General features: G+C 42.3%; 1 protein-coding gene across 1 annotated transcript in view; it reads left to right on the top strand.

Moving 5' to 3' along the window:
- CAPN13 (calpain 13) overlaps positions 1-19,961 on the top strand; it is a 79,333-nt gene that overhangs the window by 13,178 nt on the left and 46,194 nt on the right. Inside the window, exons 2-4 of the mRNA XM_032882028.1 lie at positions 5,622-5,854; positions 15,809-15,887; positions 16,430-16,545. Of these exons, the coding sequence (XP_032737919.1) occupies positions 5,657-5,854; positions 15,809-15,887; positions 16,430-16,545 (393 nt within the window). The 5' untranslated portion in view covers positions 5,622-5,656. The remainder of the gene's footprint in view (positions 1-5,621; positions 5,855-15,808; positions 15,888-16,429; positions 16,546-19,961) is intronic.

The following is a 19,961-nucleotide window of genomic DNA, read 5'->3' as shown; positions in this document are numbered from 1 at the left end:
ATTTTTTTCCTTATCTTTGGTTTTTCAACATCTTGATTATGATGTGCCAGTCATGGTTTTCTTGACTTTTCAAGCTTCTTGAATTCATAAATTTGTCACCAAATTTGGGAAGTAATTGGCCATTTCTAAAATACTTTTTCTGCTTTAATGTCTTGATCCTCATCTTCCTGGTTCTGCAACTACATGTAAGTCACACCTTTTGGTATTATATCACGTGTCCACCTATGGCTCTTTTCTTTTCTTTTGGATCCTTTCTTATTCTTTCCTCTTTTTTCACTTATTCTTTCCTCTGTCATTTTCACTCTGCTCTTAGGCCCATCCAGTGAATTTTTGTATTAAGTTTTGTATTTTGCAACTCTAAAGTTCCCATTTGTTTCTTTTTTATAACTCCCATCTCTCCATTGAGACTATCCTCTCTTTCATTTCAAGTGTGTTTCCTTTATTTTATAATAGCTTCCTGAAAAATTTTTTTCAGATAATTTCTACATCTAGATCATTGCAAAGCTGGCACCTGTCAATTGTGTTTTCTCCTGAGAATAGATCATTGTGTCACAGTTCTTTAACTTTGAGTAGTTTATGATTCTATCCTGGGCAAAGCGAGTGTTACGTAGAATCTGTGTTCTAGTATAATACTCTGGAAAGCATTGATTTAAAAAAAAAACAGGAATCATTATGATTAAGTTCAGACTATGCATTCAAGTACACCTTCTGTAAGGTGCTAAGTGCTTAGAAAATTTTCTCAGGATCATGTGGCTAAGAGGCAGAATGAGGACTTGAGTTGGGATCTTCTAAAGCCATTTAACATTGGTTTCTTTCTTTCTTTCTTTCTTTCTTTCTTTCTTTCTTTCTTTCTTTCTTTCTTTCTTTTCCCTAGAGTCATTTAACTTCTGTGCATCTTTCCCATATGTTAATAAGAATTTTTCATTAAAGGACTTGCTGGTTATATATGTGTGTGAAACCCTGAAAGCAAACTTTTTTTTTTTTTTGAGGCCTTCTTGGAAGCTTTTGTGAATCTCCATAAAGACTATTTGATGTGAAATATTTTCCAAACCATTTGACCTCATAATCTGTTATTTATGGAGCCTTCTGCTCCACAGAACATAATTGAAAATAGCTGATTTGCAGCATTCATCCCACCAACACTTGTAAGAATTTTATAGAATACCTACTATATGCCGGGCCTGGCACTAGGTGCTACCAGACCAAAGATATTATCGTCTAAGTATCCAAGACCTTTCTGCCATTCGGGAGCCCTCATCATCTTTCCATGAATTTCAATAATGTTTACATACTCAGCACTGTTGTGTCATTTTCATTTGTGTTTACTGACATCCTTTGCCTTCTTCCTGAGGTCCTTATTGATATGCCCCCATTCTTTTTTTTTTTAAGGTTTGTATCCACATTTTCATTATTTTTTAATTTTTTTTATTATGTTCAGTTAGCCAGCATATAGTATACATCATAAGTTTTTGTTGTAGTAGTCAATGATGCATTAGTTAACCACTTCTATTTGATTGCACGCTGCCTAAAATATGCACCTAGTGCTAGGGGAGCTATTGGAACAGCGGGAGGCTAGTCATTACTATGGACTGAATTGTGTTCCCCCCACCAAATTAATATTTTGAAGCCCTAATCCCCACTGTGACTCTTTCAGGAGAGAGGCTCAGAAAGGAGGTGATTAAGGTTAAATAAGGTCATAAGGTAAAGTCCAAATCCAGCAACAAGACTGTGGTCTTATAAGGAGAGAGAGATATCTCTCTCCCTCTTCCTCCTTCCCTCTCTCTCTTTCTTTCTCTCTCTCTTCCATGGGAGGACACATCAAAACTGTAAGGCAGAAAGAGAGTCCTCCCCAGAACCTGGCCATGCTGGCCTCCTGATCTTGGACTTTCAGCCCCCAAAACAGTGAGGAGATACATGTCTGTTGCCTAAGCCCCCACTCTGTGGTATTTTGTTGTGGGCTGAACAGTCTAAGACAGTCACCCAGCTCAGCAGAGGACATGAGGAAGGACTGAATCAAACTCACTTTATAGACATTGTGGGGAGCAGGACAGGTTTCACAACCAAGTGCATCTCTTGCCTCCTTCTCATCCTAGTTCTGAGGCTTGATGCATCAGCTCACACCATCTCTCACATTAGGGACTTTACATAAGTCCCTTTACAAAACTTTACAAAAGTTACATAAAAACTTTACAAAAAAACTTCACAAAAAGTTTACATAAACCCTTTTGCCATTTTTTAGCTCCTCTTTTGCCATTTTTCTTGCCAGATTCAAGACATACCCCAGTAGTAAGACAGCTTTATAGCCTAAATATCAGGAAAGTCTTCTCTCTCTTTCTCTCTTTTTAACCTAAGCAGTTGAGTCTTCTCTTGCCTTTGTTTACCTTTCACAGTGAAGCAAGACAGAAAAAAAAAAAAAATAAGCCAAAAAGCCCTCCCTAAAATGACAGACAGGAGAGCTGGTTGGCCTTTTCTGCTGCACACAAAAGTTAAATGTCAAGTTCTGTAGACACTTCCTGCCTGAGAAAGTGAGTCTACAGGCTGTTTCCTGGCAAAGCCATAAGCAATTCAAGAGGCAACAGGGTGAACATGGTAGGTGTGAGGTCAGTGTGTGGAGTCGGGAATCTCCCTCCCCTTCCTGTCTACCTTCTCTTTTCCCCATCAAGATTCTCTTCTCTCTCAGAGCAGTGAACCACCTCCTTCACCAAAAGACACACAGACCTGCCACCTGTCCCCAGAGTCTTTACTTTCCTTCCCGGGCTGTCAGTTAGCGAGTACAGAGCAGTAGCAGAGCTAAGGACATGGATGTGATGTCTCATCCCTGGCCCTCACCCCTGCAGGCCCATCTGAGACTAGCTGTTATTCCTAAGAACAAGCCCTCATCTTAGAAGATGTAGGGCGTTCTTCATAGTCCTTTCATAATCAAAATGATAATATTGCTAATAATAGTACACTCTCTGTGTACTAGTCACTGTGCTAAGTGCTTGACAAGCATGGTTTCATCTGAGTCTTAAAAGAGTTCTACAACATGCACATTATTGTCATCATTTCACAAATGAGGAAAGCAGATATTATACAGGGACACTTAACTGTCCACTACCCAATGATGAGCAGTGAGGGCCCTACAGATGGCCTGGGAACTGACTCCCAAAGGTAAGTAAAGCCTTTGCAAGATTCTGAAGAAGAGGTCAAGCCAAATTCTTCACACTCACTTGTATATGCAGACTCCCTCTTATATCCCACAATTGTGTTATTAAGAGTAACTACTATTCGGTTTTCCTAAACTAAAATTAGCTCATTGCTGGAATTTATCATACACTCTAATTCAATATTTTACTGAAAGGTAGGTGGCTCGGCAATGCTATATTGGTTCCACTGTCCTTGAGCATGTGTGGAGTTGGGAGACCCATAATTTTCACAACTCTCCATTATCAGGTGTCATTGCCTTTTTCTTGAATTGGCAATCAATGTCTATTACTGTTTTTTGCTCTTGAATGATACCTTACTGTTATTTTGGCTTTCTATATAATTTGTTGTGGGCTCTCCTCTTAACCCTATAGTGAGTGGTAAGGTACATTGACATATTTTCACTGTTATTTTCCAAGAGCTAGATTAAAGAAAAGCATACAACATATTGGGCTAAACCAAATGAAATGGCCTACATTCAAACATTTTTACTTTAGGCAAAGCCATATGAGATGGACTATATTCAATAATTTTTGACCTAAAAGATGACAGTCTCATATGGTCCAACCTAAAATGAATTATTCAAATTTCAAATTATTCAAATGCGAATATAAATTATTTTTACCTCATTCATTAGACATTTGTGTGTGTGATTCCCTCCAAATATGTGTGTACAGTGACACTTTATAGATGATATTCTATGAATCTGTATTATCTAAACAATTCACAACATAATGTTACTATATGTTAATTGTAAAAACATTGCTAAGTCATTTTAAGTTTGTATGTTTTTTTGTATGATCCAAGATCTTGATTGGAAGTTCATATTCTTTCTTCATGAGTTGTTCATTTATGTCCCTCTTTAGTTCTTTGTCATCACCTGATTCCTTTTTCCCGGTGCAGTGGGAATGGATAGGACCTATAGACTTCAGGGTCTTCTGTGCGATAGTCTGAGAAGCTTGACGTGTACTACTTTAAGGACTAAGGAAGCTTTTTAAGTCCAACTGTCAATAAGGATTCAGATGCAAGTCAGCTTCCCTCACAGATGGAGGATGTGATATACATTTTTGTGAATGGCATCAATTACGCACTTATGGTTCCTGAACAAGAAATCCCAGACTTCCCTGACATCTCTTTAGGGAAATTAGGATGCTGACTTTTATTGAGTGCCCATTGTATGCCAGCCATTCTTCTCATTTAATACCACAACAGACCCTGTGAGGTTGGTACCATTAATCTGTACAGATGGAGAAGTAGGTTCACAGGCTTGAATACTACTCCGTATTATGGACCAGTAGGAAGGTGGTGAGAGCAGAAGGCAAACTTTAAAACTCATTTTTTCACCATACTGCCTTTTCTTTTTCCCATCCCACATCTCCTTCCCCTGCCCCCATATTTGATTCATCATGGAATCCTATTAGTTCTACCTGTAAAATGACACTAGAATCTGTTTTCCAACATTTTCACTACTAATGGTCTAACACTATCTCTACCATGAACACATGTAGCAGCATCCTAATCTTCTCCCTGTCTCAGTCCCTACCTATTCCCTTCATGTGGCCTCTGACTTGCTCCACAATCTTTTACACAGATCTGATCATGACTGACCTCTTCAATGTCCCTGTAATGCTTGCAGGGCATAAAACATGTCATAGTCCAGCTTTCCAACCTACTTTCCTGGCCATTTCTGCCAACATTGCTTATCCCCAGCTTCTACCTCACTGACCCCTCCAGATTGCCCCCCTCATTCTCTCTAACACCCATGACCTTTCCAATCCAATTCCTGGGCCTCCACGCAGTTGCTACTTAGGGAACCTGGACAGATTTATGATAATTTATACATATACACCCACCACTTTTCCACCTGGCATAGTCTTCTTCCTTCAAGGCCCCCTTCAAATGTCACTGCCTGTGGGAGAGTCATCCCAGACTTTCCCTGGCAGTTCATAGCTCCTCCCCTTTATATCCACAGGACTTTGTACACATTTTCAATTAGACAGTTTCTGCTGAATGATAGCAAATTGTCCAAATGTCTTAACTATCTTTCCCACTTGATGATGAACCCCTTAGGGATAAAGATCATGTCGTATTTATCTTTGGATTGCCAGCATTCTGAAAAGTGCCTGTCACAAGGTCAGCACTCAATAAATGTTCATTAATGTACAAATACCCCCCATAGTCTCTCATGCACATAACAGCATACTGAGCAGCTCTCTGGTACAGCAGATTGAGAATTGAACTGGGAGAAAGAATGCTTGAATTCTAGTCTGGGCTCACCCACCAATTGGCTCTATCACTGGGGACAGAAGTGTTTTGGGTCTCAGTACTGTCACTTGTAAAAGGGGGTGGGAGACATCTGAGTGCCCTTCCAAGGCTCACATCTCATGATGCAAAGGACTTAACAGTTTATTCCTAAAAATATCTCTCTCTCTTGCCAGAAGGAAAAGGCCTTACCTGTCTTCTAAGGAGAGTCATGGCACACAACCAAGAGCCTCTAGCCAAGACCCCTGTCATCAAATTCAATGGCCAGGACTTCACCTTCCTGCAGGATCGTTGCCTAAGCAGAGGCCTACCATTTGAGGATGAGACATTCCCTGCAGAGCCTTCTTCCATAGGTCTGCAGCTGCTCCAGGGAAAAGACCTCTCCAGCCTGAGGTGGATGCGGCCAAAGGTGAGTGAGCCCTACGGAACACATTCAGCACCACCGAGCTGCGTCCCATGGTACCTCTCACTGAAAGAAGGATGGGCCTGTGACCTGATTTTCAAGGATGGCCCAAACCAAATGGGAAGGAGAATGAGATTTATCGGGTCCCTCAGCTACAGTATTGTATCCTCAGGGGGACAGAAGGACCCTGTACCAGAAATCAAGACCCCTGCATTCTAACCCATTTCTATCACTGAGCACATCACTGGATTGTTCTATCATTTCTATCACATGAGCACATCACATGCCTCATGTTCTCATCTGTAAAATGGGAAACCATGGGTAGGAAGATTGTAATAGTTGATCTCATCTCCATAATTGAGCCCGTCTGTCTCTATCACTCCTTATTCTCTTCCTTATCAATGTCCTTATTTTTTTTTTTTCCCTGTTGGAACTTAAAGGCAAGATATCACATCCATCACTTGTACAATAGGATAAATTTAAATAATTGCCTCACCTCTCTCATTTAAATTTGTATTTTCAATCTTGCAAAGGCTTGATCACTTATAAAAGAATTCAGATATCAGCTATACAATTAGGGAGATATTTCAGGGCAACATTCAAAACCCCCTCTTCCCCTAGTCCAGCAGATGGCTGCTAACTCAGCTCTGTAGTGAGATGAGCCCTCTGGGTTTTTCTAAACAATATTCATTTCAGGGCATGAATCCCCAAGAAAAATTTCTCAACCCACTTAACATTCTTATAATCTCATCAGGGGCTACTGTTGATGCAAAGGACCCAGGTGAGGACCACTCTGGGGGCCTTAATGCCCAACTCTGCTGTTCTTGCTTCCAAAAGCAGCCAGCAGAATGTAGAACAAGAGAAAATAATATAATGTCCAGTAAGCTAATAATTACAATATCAGCAAGTGCTACAAAGCACTGATTAAATTCCAAGCACTCTACTTTCAGTAAACCCAGGTTAGGTTATACAGAAAGGGCATTTTCTGATGACATACAATAAGACATTGAACTTTGGAGTTGTCAAGTCTTGCCCTAACCTGAGACAGATTTGAGTTTCGGGGAGGGGAGGGTGTGTGGGGATCAGGTAGGGCTCAGCATTAAATGGTGGTACATCAGGCTTCCAGGATCTATCTCACCAGGAGAGGCATGAAGTTCCCAGCAATGATTCTCTTCTTCTGGCCTTCCCCTCCTACAGAGAGCTGAACAGAGAACTCTATTTAAAGTTTGGAAGGGTTATATTTTTTCCCTTTGTTATTTTTAGGAGCTGAGATTCTTTTAGAAAGTGTTTTTTACCCCCCAAGGTGCTGAGTAATAGATGTGAGTTCATATTTATAGTGTTAAAGAATTTATAACATTTCTATGTTGAAATGAAAGGGTTTCAGAGGAAGAGTTGGGAGTTTCTTATTATCTGATTCTAGCAGCATCTCAAATTTCGTATTTTGGGGGCAAGGAGAAATTGAGGCAAACGGAAGTGAGTTGACTTCCTGAGAATCCTGCCAGGGACCTGAAACAGGGGCATACAGAGGCAGCTATGTCTTACTTCCATTCTTCTTCTCAGCTGAAAGCTGAGACAAATGCCTTCCTGTCCCTCATCACAACATTTACATTTCTATTTCCCTGAGTTTTCCATGTGTCTTCTCTTGCTTTTTCTCTTTTGTTCTTTCTCTGTTACATTAAGAAGAACACAGATTTAGACAGGTGATGCAACTTGCATAAGATGGCAGTTAGTGAGGGAAGGACCTGGGATTTAAATTAAGATTCTTCATTCCAGGGGCACCTGGGTGGCTCAGTGGGTTAAAGCCTCTGCCTTCGGCTCAGGTCATGATCCCAGAGTTCTGGTATCGAGCCCCACATTGGGCTCTTTGCTCAGCAGGGAGCCTGCTTCCTCCTCTCTCTCTCTCTGCCTGTCTCTCTGCCTACTTGTGATCTCTGTCTGTCAAATAAATACATAAAATCTTAAAAAAAAAAAAAGTATCTTTCATTCCACATGGTGCACTTTTCTTCACAGGGGATTGTGTGCCCAATAGGACTCTGTTAGGATCTGCATGAATGAATAAGTGTGTGAATGGATGAAGGAATGACTCTATCTACAGGTCCTTGACGTGGGTTTCAAGCTCCATATGTGCAATTGAGAATCCGTAGGTTGACTTGTTTAACAAGTAGGATGGTAGACGAGAAGGCCAGTGAACTCACCCTTTCAAGATGGTGACATCCTCAACTGCCAAAACTTATAGTTGTTCCTGGAAGGAGCCTTGGAAGAAGAGCCATGGCCAGTGTGGCTCAATTCTAGTTGTAAAAGCCAGTACTTACACACTGCTGATTATATGGCAGGCCTGGCTTTAGGGGATTTGACTCATTGAATCCTCACAGTGATGTTATAAGGAGGTACAATTATTAACCCCATTTTATGGATGTGAAATAGAAACAGACTTAAGTGACATGCCCAAAGTGGTATAGCTGGGATTTGAACCCTGAGCTCTGTCTCCAAGACTTATCCTTCTATCACCACACTCTCCTGTTTTCCATCAGGCCTCATCATAAGCTCATGTTGTGTTCTGGGCTCCTGTGTGCCACAAATATTTTGTGCATCAGTAGACTCCTCGCTTGTCTGGTAACCAAGAATCAATGTCCATGTCGTGTCCTACTTTCCATTTTTTAGGTGAAAAAGAATGGGGGTAAAAATGAAATGTTGTATGTGTACCTCACATGATTATTTTAAGGAATGAAGACAATACTCAGAAGAGTGTCTAGCACATTGTAAACACTTACCAAACACTAGCTATTGTTACTACAAATAATTTGGGAAGGATGGCATAGGGAAGCAGCCTCGGGGGCTGTCCTTTTGGATCTCTTGGGTTTTCACACTACAGTCAGCTTCAGCCCTCAAATAGTTTCAACAAACACTTTAAGGGGAGAAATGTAGGTCAGATGAAACCATTTGAGAGCCTAGGGGAGCCTGGCAGGGAGTATGGAGAATGACTTTCTTCTCGTGTTCTGCTAATTCTCACTACTTTCAGAAGGTTGCCTCCCAATCTAGAGTTTGCCCAGTCACTGTCCAGAGGTCTGCCTGGCACTCCTTCAAGTTCAACAATGTAATGACTGAGATGGTACCAAGGCTTCTGAGGCCATCTTCACATCCTCGGCTTTTCCAGACAATGGGGACCTTCCATCCTCTAGGCAATTGTTAAGCCATCATGGATATCATTGAAATTGAGTACTCACTTGGCCTTGGTAGATTCACTAATAGCCCAACAGTCAGGGGCATAAAACTAGACTCAGTTTTTTATGCCTTGTACAAAAAAAGTTGTTTGATGTCCCATAATGTCCTCTTGCTCTCTTTTGCTCTCTGTCTCTGACTCTGTCTTTCCTTCCATCCTTCCCTCCCTCCAAGAGTCAACCTAATCCATTTTGCTGCTGGAATTTTGAAATAGAAGTTCCTTCATATCCTGCTTCATTCAGCTTCTCTTTGTTTAATAAATTTCCAACCCACCCCTCACACTGTCTCCACTGGCAGGTGATCAGGTTCTAGAACAGCCTGTGACCCTGTGCTGAGCCAATGGCACTGATGAGACCCAACTCCTCATCAGCCTCAGCACTGCCTGTAACCCCCCGTGTCAGCAAGAGACAATGCTGAGAATTAGACTTGTACATGGGGTATCTATTTGTTAATTTCCCTGAATGAAAGTTGACATTAGAGTGACTTCCTTTTAGAATTTTAATTTCATAAATAATAACAAATCCCATTTATCAAGTATACACATGCATTAAGTATTAATCTAAGTACCTTACATATGACATTTCATTTAATTACTGTCATAGTACTATAAGGTAGCTAATATTATTATCCTTATTCAATAAATGATCACTGTCCAGTAGAACTTCCATGATGGCGGAATCTTTCGGTGCCATTCAATACAGTAACCACTAGTTATATGTAGCTATTGGCTACTTAGAATGTGGCTAGTGCAACTAAGGGATTGAAGATTAAATTGAATTTAAAGTAGTCACATATGACTTGTGGCTACCATATTGGACAGCACAGAATTATAGATACAGATCTTCACAGCAGAGTCACCATCACATATCAGACTGAGAGGCTGCAGTTTCATTTTTGCCCCCATTCTTTTATGACAAACATTTCACTTCTCAACTGAAGAAGGATCTATGGGCCCAAAACACGTTCTCTGATGGGTGCTTAGAGCTCCAAACCCAACCCCATTGTGGATTCTGGCTCATGGCCACCCCAGAATGAAGTATCGCCTACCCAGGTAACAACTTTTTAACTTTTAAGTAGCCAGAGTGGAGTTTCTAAAAGGATCATTCACTAGAAATGATTCACCTTGGGACCAAAATGAGTTCTTCAGAAAAGGAAGAGATTAACAAAATGGACATATGAGTGTAGGTTACAAAGGCAGCAGGTAACCGAAAGTGACAAAGTGATCATGCCTGAACCAAATGTCATTGAGCCAAAGAACTTTGACACCAATAAAACAAAGCTCTCTAGCAAAAGTGGAAAGGGAGTAACACTGCCACCTGGCCCAGCCTGAATTCTGGCCACCCTCTGAAAGATACATTTAGCCTGTTTCTGAATGCCAAGATGATAAACCTGGTGTTCCCTCATCCAAGAGGCAGCACACCCTCTGGGACCATACATTAGCAGCCTCTGATGAATGCAAGAATCACTCCAAAGTATACCAAGGGAGGTTGTGTTGGAAAAGACTTGTCCAGAAGCGATCACAGGAGACTGCCTGGTCTGGTACCACCTAAGAGAGTATTTTCTAAGATTCTAGGCATTCTTGCCTTACGTGTGCTTCTGATATACCTGATATAACACAGACTGCCCCAAAAAGTTTGCCTTGAGAAAGAACTTCTCAATGCGGAAGTTGCTAAGATTACTTGTATGACTGTTTCTGGTGGCTTCTGTATTAATCAAGGTTCTCCAAAGGAAATAGTAATAATAATATTTGTGCGTGTGTGTGTGTGTGTGTGTGTGTATCCATCTACTATATAAGAAATACCTAGACTTAGCCCATCGATGTTTTTACTGTGAGGAACTGACCCATGTGGTTATGGGGGCTGAGAAGTCCCACAGGTCTGCCTTGCACAACCTGGAGAGCCAGTCAAGCCAGTGGTATAGTTTAGTCTGACTGGGAGCTGATGGTGTCATTCCCAGTCCAAGAGCAGGAGAAGACTAATGTCCCATCTTGCAGTCACGCAGAGAAGGGGCAAATGCTCCCTTCTTCTCCCTTTCATTTTATTGGGGTCCTCAGTGAATTGGGTGGTGCTCGTGGGCACTGGGGATCACAACCTGCTTTCCTTAATTCTGATTCAAATAAATGCTAATCTCATCTGGAAACACAGACACACTTAGAAACTATGTTTAGCTGAATATCTGGGTACCCCATGATCCAGTCAGGTCATAAAAGTAACCATCGTGACTGCTTTCCATACAAGTGATGTCTCAGAGCCCCCAAAGAGCCCATCTCACAGAATTGGAAAACCCTGACAGGGAGAAGCCCCTGTCTGCTGGTGAGGTCAGCGGGGAAGAGCTAGGCGCTGTGGAGCCCCATTGCCTGCTTCACAGCCCATTCCTGTGGCTTCTGGGACAAAGTGCTCAGTGTCCTGAACCTGTCCCCGGCCCTTGGTGGGGCCTCTGAATCCTTGGTGTTGCTGTATACGACCTGAACCCAACCTCCGCCGACCCACTGAATCCTGGCTGTGGGAGGCAGCACCCAGCAGTCCGCCTGTCTGTGAAGGTCCCAGGAGACTGAGTCACGCTCAGGGTGTACACTGCTTCTTGCCAATCTTGTCACACTTCACTGCCCTGGTGTGCTCGTCCCCCCTGGTGACACCCACAGAGCACGGCCATCTCTCTCTCTATTTTTTTAGGTTTGAATTTAAATTCCAGCTAGTTAACCTGATGTGATATTAGCTTTGGGTGTACAATTTAATGACTCAACACTTCCAGACCACATCCTGTGGCGGTCCTCACAGCAGGTGCCCTCCTTCATCACCATCACCTGCTTCACCCATCGCTCCATCCCCTCCCCCGGTGACTATCCATTTGTTCTCGATAATTAAGAGTCTGTTTCTTGGTTCGTCTTTCTCTCTCCCTTTTTTTTTTCTCCCCTTTTTTCCCTCTGACTTATTTTGCTTAGCATAATATTCTCCAGCTCCATCCCTGTTTCTGCAGATGGCAGGATTTCATTCTTTTTGATGGCTGAGTAATATTGTGAGATATATACATCTCTCTCACATCTCTATCCATTCATCTTTACCTATTCTCTCAGCAAGTCAGCCCAGAGAAGAAAATGCTTCTGGGTATAATTTCCATCTCTTTCTACTTCTCTTTTTTTAAGATTTTATTTATTTATTTGACAGAGAAAGAGAGATCACAAGTAGGCAGAGAGGCAGGCAGAGAGAGAGAAGAGGAAACAGGCTCCCCGCTGAGCAGAAAGCCCAATGCGGGGCTCGATCCCAGGACCCTGAGACCATGACCTGAGCCGAAGGCAGAGGCTTAACCCACTGAGCCACCAAGGCGCCCCCCCCTACTTTTCTTTTTATTTTTTTTTTTAGGATTTTAGTTATTAATTTGATAGAGAGAGAGCGAGCAAGAGAGAGAATATAAGCAGGGGGAGAGGGAGAGGGAGAAGCAGGTTTCCCACTGAGCAGGGAGCCCGATGTGGGGCTCAATCGCAGGATCCTGAGATCATAACCTGAGCCAAAGGCAGACACTTAACTAACTGAGCCACCCAGGTGCCCCATTACTTCTCTTTCAAAAAAAAAAAAAAAAAAAAAAAAGGTTGTATTCATTTGAGAGAGAAAAAGAGCATGAGCAGGGGACGGGGCAGAGGGAGAGAGACAAATAGACCCCTCGCTGAGCAGGGAACCTGATGAGGGGCTCCATACAAGATCCCGAGATCACGACCTGAGCCAAAGTCAGATGCTCAACCCACTGAGCCACCTCGAGTCTCCATTTTGCACACTGAGCTCTTGTTAGATTACCCAACACCCCTCTAAAGCCCAGGCTGGGGAAGAAACAGTCCCCTCAGAGGACAGGAGACACAAATGAAGATCTTGTGCCCAACTTTGATGCAGACGATTCCAGGGTTTGTCCCAGACTTGCTATTGAATATTGATTTGCAATAATTGCCACTTCATTTTCACAGCATTAGGAGGTCTTTTTGCCCCTGATTAGTTACACTTTTTTAATTTAAATTTTTATCATTTTAGTGAGTCAGAGAAAGTTGTGGTGCATTTCTTAGAAGGATATAAATTATTTCTCCTTTAGTCCGTGTAAATGCTACTTTATATTAATATATATTCTGATATGAAACCATCCTGGTATCCTAAATCAGTAGTGTGTGTGTGTAGGTGTGTTGTGTTTTCATTGTCTCAGGCTATGCTGGCTTCTTAAAATAAATGGTGGCAATGACTTTCTTTTTGCCTTCTTTCTTATATTGAAAATTTAAGTGACATAGGAATTGTCTATTCCCTGAAAGTTTGAGAGAATTCTGTAGGAAATCATGCACCTTTAGAAGCCTTTACAGAGCTGTTAGGGGTATATTCTTTATCATCTGAAAATACTATCACAAGATTATTGGTTATTTTTTCAGTTTATTTACGAACTTGACTCATTTTTGATCGTGTTCCTTTTAGTCAGAAAATCATCACTATTTTTAAATTCATTCATATAGAATTTTACATCATGCTTTTATATTGCTAAAAGCTCATTTGTATTTCTAATTTTAGTTGGGTTTCTTTACCATCTTTGCCAAAGGTGGAGTCTATGTAAACCTTCTCCCCCAAATGGAATGAGTTATTTGCTTTCTTAATCTTGCTGTTTTTCTATATTAGAATTTGCTAATTGTCTCTTTTATCATTTTTTCTGCCTATATTTGAGTCCCTTTTCATCTTTCTAACATCTATGAATTGACTGTTTAATTCATGTTTTTATTCTATCATGTTTAATAATGAATGCATTTGTGGCTCTGGGTTTGCCTCTGAGTATGGCCTTTTTAATTTTGCAAATATTACAGAAGAAGGGAATCAATATTTATTGACCATGTACCTTGTCTGATATTCTGCTAAGTATTCACATCCTTCCTCATTTGTAAAATAGAAAGACTCCTGCTTTGCAAGGCTAATGGGAGACGGTGGGTGTATAAAGTCCCCAGACCCCAGCAAGGCAACCAGTGCCTTGATTGCTTTACCGCTCACGTCTCCATTTTGCACATGAGGAAACTGAGTCTCAGCAAAGTCAAGGGAGTTGTTCAAGGTCACTCAGGGAGAATGAGTGGCAGGATGCCACACCAGGTCTGTGTGAATGCCTCTCAGCACACCCATTCCCCCTCTGCAGTCCCTGCCCTGTTTGCCTTTTGGCATCCCCACCAGGAAACTGGCAAGGAAACCAGGAGCAAACAGCAGAGGAGAAAAGGGACTGTGGGCAGGTCAAGAAAGCTGAGCAAAGCTGTCTTTGCTCCCAGTCCCAAGCCCAGTGGCCTCTGCTCTCTCTAATTCCCACCAGTGGAGAATCTTAAGCATCTGCTCCCTGACAGCAAACCCCAGAGAGACCTTCACTTCCTTTTTGCAGGAGAAAGGGTGGGGACAGCTAGTAGAAGTGCCCCAAATTGTTTGGAACTGGACAAGTTGCTCCCTCTCTGGCCCTGCAGTAGTCTGCCCCGCTTACTTGTGTTGGGGGAGTCCCTGAGTCTGCCCAGGCATGGGTATTCTCTGGAGGAGGGCTTGGAGCCCAGATGTAGGTACCTGGTGAGCACCTAGGCATCTCCACCTGGGGAGGGTCTGGGCATGCGTGCATCTCTCCTGGCTCCCCCAAGAGGCCAGCTCTTGTACAGAAGGCAGTGGGAGCATGTTTAGGGTGGGGCAAGCTGGGCTGAGGAGTTTGCAGACACGCACACCTTTGTTTGCCTTTTGTCGTCCCCACCAGGAAACTGGCAGTTTACAAAGGGCTGGCAGGTGTCTCAAGGCACAGGGCTCTGCACGTTCACGGCTGTTGAGGAAATAAATCCATTTCCACTTTGTGGCCCTGTTCTCTGGGGACTTATTTGTCAATGTGAGAAGAAATGATACAGGAATAATTACCAGAGTATGCAAATGCAAATTTATGCAGTGGAAATGCAAGAAGAGCCCCAGGCACAGAGAGGGCGCTGAAGGTAATCCTGCAGACTTCTAGTAGGGGAAAGCTGGGGAGTGCCTGGGGACCCTGGGCCCAAGCAAACCCCTTCAGGAGCTCTCACAGTCCTTGTGTCTGCTGAGAGTTCCCGCAGATTCTCCCCAGACATGGTAGCCCTGCAGATCCCTCTGGCAAACCCTTTTCTATGGCTGCCAGGGGCTCCGAGTGTCAGAATGCAGGACACGACCAGGCGCGGTGTAACAGCATCCAAGACAAGGGATCCGGGCTCTTCCAGAATCAGTCTCTGAGTTAGCCAGGGAGCAGGCGAGGGTCTGAGTAACACGTCTTGTATCTATCCTGTAAAGCACGTGGCTAGACTCGAACCTGGATCCCAGAAAGCCTATACTGACTTCCTAGAGGGGGCATTCCACAAGGAAAGCTTTATTATGCTTATAAAAGTGTCCTGTAATAAATATATCTCTTTGGGGGGGGCTATTTATAACCTGTTACTAAAACACTGCTTGTTGGAACCGGGAGGGCTATTTGATGTAAGGATCCCGAGTCCTTATATATGTTCATCTCCTCATGCATTTTGCTTATGCATGTCTTGCCTGTCTAGTCAGTTACATACGCCACCCCTTTGACACCTGCCTTCCTGATAGCAACCAAACCAGAAGAATGAGGGGAACTTTCCTAACTCAGATTTAGGCACCTATTTAAGAATTAACCTCTACCCCTCAAAGACAAAGTGAGTGATGTCTTAGGTACCACCTGGAGACACAGAGGAATGAAAGATGCTCATGGCTTTTCTCCCTCTTGCCTAAGGATATATTAAACGGGGAATCAGAGCCTCACTTCATCCTGGAAGGTGCAAGCAGATTTGACATCCAACAAGGAGAAGCTGGTAAGGACTCAACATCTTTCCTCCGGGCCCTGGAATAAGCAGGCTGCCTGAAGTCAGCCTCCAAGTAGGGAAAGACAAAGGGTGGTGCCCACCCAGACCCCAGAGTTCTACCCCAGCTTCGGAGGAGGCAAGATCATCATCCTTGGTGCTGCTGTGGACGGACTGTTCACTCTGGCAACAACATTTCCTAGAACTTCAGCTCTGGGCATCTCTGGCAAAATGAGAAACAGAGGCAGGTTGGCCCACCAGCCCTGCAGAAGCCTGGCTGGGTCTCTCTTCACTTCTCTCATCATCGTCATTACCATCCCTCAAACCCCCTTTACCTTCATTCCAGCCATGCCAACCCCCATCATCACCAGCTCCTTCTCTATGTTGTTTGGAACTGGCCCTAGTGAGACCTTCCCCAGTTCTCACCACTCGGATAGGGAAAAAAAAAAAAAAAAGCATTATTCAGAAGGAGGCATATGGAGACCTGTGAAATGTGTGGGGTGGGGCTTCGAGATGTGTTCAGTAGAACTCTCATGGCTTATATTCCCTTGCAGGAGATTGCTGGTTCCTGGCAGCTCTGGGCTCCTTGACTCTGAACCAGCAGCATCTGCAGAAGATCCTGATGGACCAAAGCTTTTCACACCAGTATGCAGGGATCTTCCGTTTCCGGGTATGTGCACTGCTGGGACACTCCTTACGTGGATGGGTTCTCTGAAAGCACAGGGAGGCGAGCATCTTAAACACCCTTGTGGTCTGCTAGCTTAAGATGGAAGAGTCACCTATGTGTTAATTACTTTGTCTCTCTCTATTAAAGGACTTGAGCTCAACATCTGGTAGCACATAGGAAGCATGAGAGTAAAAATAAATGTTTTCATGTAAATAAAAAGAAATGGCAGAAACAATTAGCAAAAAAAAAAAAAAAGTCATTAATCAAGAACCCTGTACATCATTGAGCCTTTGTCTCTGTTGATCCCTGAGCCATATTTTGCTATTTGGATTACAGGAGCTTTAGAATCAGATGCAACATCTGGTAGAATAAGTTTTCCTTCATTATTTTTTCCTCAAAAATATCTTGGTAATTCTTGCACATTTATTTTTCCATGAGAATATTAAAATCATTGTGTCTAATTAAAAAGAGATGCCACTGTGATGCAGAGTGGAGCAGCGTTAAATTTATGTATTAATTTGGAAACATCACATTTTTATTATTTTAATTATTCCTTCCCAGAAATGTGGTCTATCTTTCTATATATTCAGAACCTCAATAAAATGTTTTTAAGCCCTTCAATAAAATGTTATAGTTTCCATATAGGTGTGACAGCCTTCTCATTAAATATGTTCCCAAATATTTTACAATTTTGTAGCTAGTATAAATGAGATTTTCCCCCTTCATTTCTAACTAGATGTTGCTGACAAGAGGAAAGCCACTCCTTATTATATATTAAATTATATCTAACCACCTTACCAAGTTCCTTGATTAGTTTCATTTATTGTGTGTGTTTTTTTAATTAACTGATATTCTCTGCAAATAAAGATAATTTTGTCTCTATTTTTAATATTTCTAGAACTCTCTTTGCTCTGTTGTATTAGTTAGAGGGTCACAATCTTAAATAAGAATGACAAGAGCAAAGTCCTATGTTCTCCTGATTTTAGTGATGTACTCTCCTGCTGTGCCATTTTTTTTGATGCACTGTGGGATTTGATAAAATTTTTATTAGAATTTTTGCATCAATATCATATATAGAATTGTTTTCTAGTTATTTTGACTATGTTGGAGTTATGCTGGCTTTTTACACTGTGTCCATTGACTTTTACATACCTTGATCTGAAATAATTTGAACAATTGGTTGTTAATCATTGCTTATCTGTTCTTTCAAAGTAAAACAGACAATAGTTAAATCATCTGGAACTACCTTTATTAATTGTAAGATAATATACTTTTGGTTTTTGTTAAGTTTTGGTTATAGAGTTTTAGATTATTTAAATTATGATCAGAGAATATATTCATAAAGTCTCTACATTTGGGGGACTTATTAAGGTTTTATTTATGTCAATTCTACAACAGTTTTTGCAAATGCTTCATGGACATATGAGAATATCCGGTGGGCAAAAGTTTTACATATCGACTCAAGCTTTCTAATTTGCAGATTGTTGTTTCTGCAATTGACTTTTTTTTTTTTATCTTGGCTTATTTTTTGTCTGCTTGATTTAATCAAGTCCTAAAAGAGGTGAATTGGAGTTCTTCCCCAAAGCTATACTTTGGAGGGTTCCTCTTATGTTTTCAGATGTTTAGGCTTTAAACTTTTCCTGTTCTATTCTATGATGCTTTTTCAAACTGCAAGTTTAGGAGAGGTACTCTGTCTCCTTGGTGTTCAGAAATTTCTCTGGAATTTGTCCCGATGTGTGCCTTTTTGAAATTAATCTTGTCTGGAATTCAGTGAGCCCTCTCATTCTGAAGACCTACCTCCTTTTCCTGCTCAACTAAACATCCCTTCATTATCTCTGGGTCTCCTCCTTTATTTTGATCTCTCTTCCTGAAGTTCAACTATTTGCATACTAGAGCTTCTAACAAGTTCCCGGGGGATGCTGATCCTGGTGGTCCAAGGAACTGAACAAGGAGTAAGCTAAAAGATACAAGGTTTACTGTCTGAGCTCACTTCAGCCTGCAAGTATTGGTAGTAACACATGGTTAGGAGAAACTGAGGCCCAGACGGAACTCTCTGTCCTTCTGAATGGTGAGAAATTTCCACAGTTCTCCAGAAAAAGCTGAAGTGTTGACTTCTATACATCTGTTCTCATCACTCTGAGCTTGGGTGCTACACTCTGGAAAGAATCCAATGCCCCCCCCAAAAATAAAAATTTAAATTTAAATTAAATTAAAAAAAAAAAAAGAATCCAATGCCCAGGCAGCATGGCTGCTTTGCCCAAAACACTTCTGGCGTCCCTCAGACGCATGGGTGCTGACAAAATGGCACCAGCATGCCTCTTTGAGGGTCCAGACACTATTCATATGCCAGCCCTCCTCACCTAACGGGGTGAACCAGGAAATGCACATCGGTGGCCTCATTCTCGACCCATTCTGGGAACAAGATCTTATCTGGTGCTCCCTTTGTATAAGGATAGCAAGTTTGGTCAGTATTACTCATGTGGGAATACCGGGGTGGACGGGACTTCTCAGTGAAAACCAACCAGAGAGCTCATTCAAGTCAGAACTCACTCATTCCTGACAGTCTGCTCTGCACCAGGTACTATCCTAGGTGCTGAACAAAGAAGCTATGGAAAAATAGTTTCTCCGTTCAAAGCTGGATCTCACGTTCACCATCTCATCTGACCCCAGTCACGGCCCTTTGAGGAGGTTCTTTATCACCATTTGACAGATGAGAAACTGAGAACACAGAGAAACTGAGACTCTGAAAATTCAGTGTCTTACACAATATCTGTTGTTCAGATAACTAAAGGGAAAACCAGGACTCAAGCACAGTTCCGGTGACTGGCCACTGTCTGCTACAATTTGCCATCCAGATCACACTGTTTTTCCAGTACCCCACTTCTAGTTTTCCTTGGCATCTCAAACATGTTTCCTGGTCTCCCTCCTGGTTACACCCCTGTTGGCTCTTAACCTCACCTCTCTACACAATTGACTGCATTAGGGACCCAAATCACAGCTGTGCCAGAACCAGCTGCAGCATACTGAGCTCGTTAATGACCACAAAAACATCTTTGCTTTTTCTCCACTGACAGCTCTGTCTCTGTCTCCAACTCTACTTGGAAAGTGTGTCCTCAGCTGGATACAGTGGCCCAGCATCTGGGATATCCAGCTGTGGAAAAGGCCATGTGGATGGCTTCCCGTCACTGCCAAACAGATGAGAGATCACATCCACCCAGCTTTATTCTGAGCCCACCTGTCAGAGACTTGCCTTCATCAAGGCTCAGGCCTGAAGCTAGAAGACCAGCTGCTTACCCGGCACACGGGAGACCAATGAAGAAACTCCAAAAGACTGGCTTCGTTAGGAATTTTCCTCATTTGGTGATGTCCCCCGGTGAACCATTAAGAGTTGAACGCTGAAGATTAAAGCGGTCTGTTTT

The sequence above is a fragment of the Lontra canadensis genome, unplaced genomic scaffold (assembly GCF_010015895.1).
Source record: "Lontra canadensis isolate GAN:19392208 unplaced genomic scaffold, GSC_riverotter_1.0 scaffold78, whole genome shotgun sequence".
NCBI classification, from domain to species: domain Eukaryota; kingdom Metazoa; phylum Chordata; class Mammalia; order Carnivora; family Mustelidae; genus Lontra; species Lontra canadensis.
The sequence above is the reverse complement of the archived record's forward strand: the minus strand, read 5'-3'. Positions and strand labels throughout refer to the sequence as shown.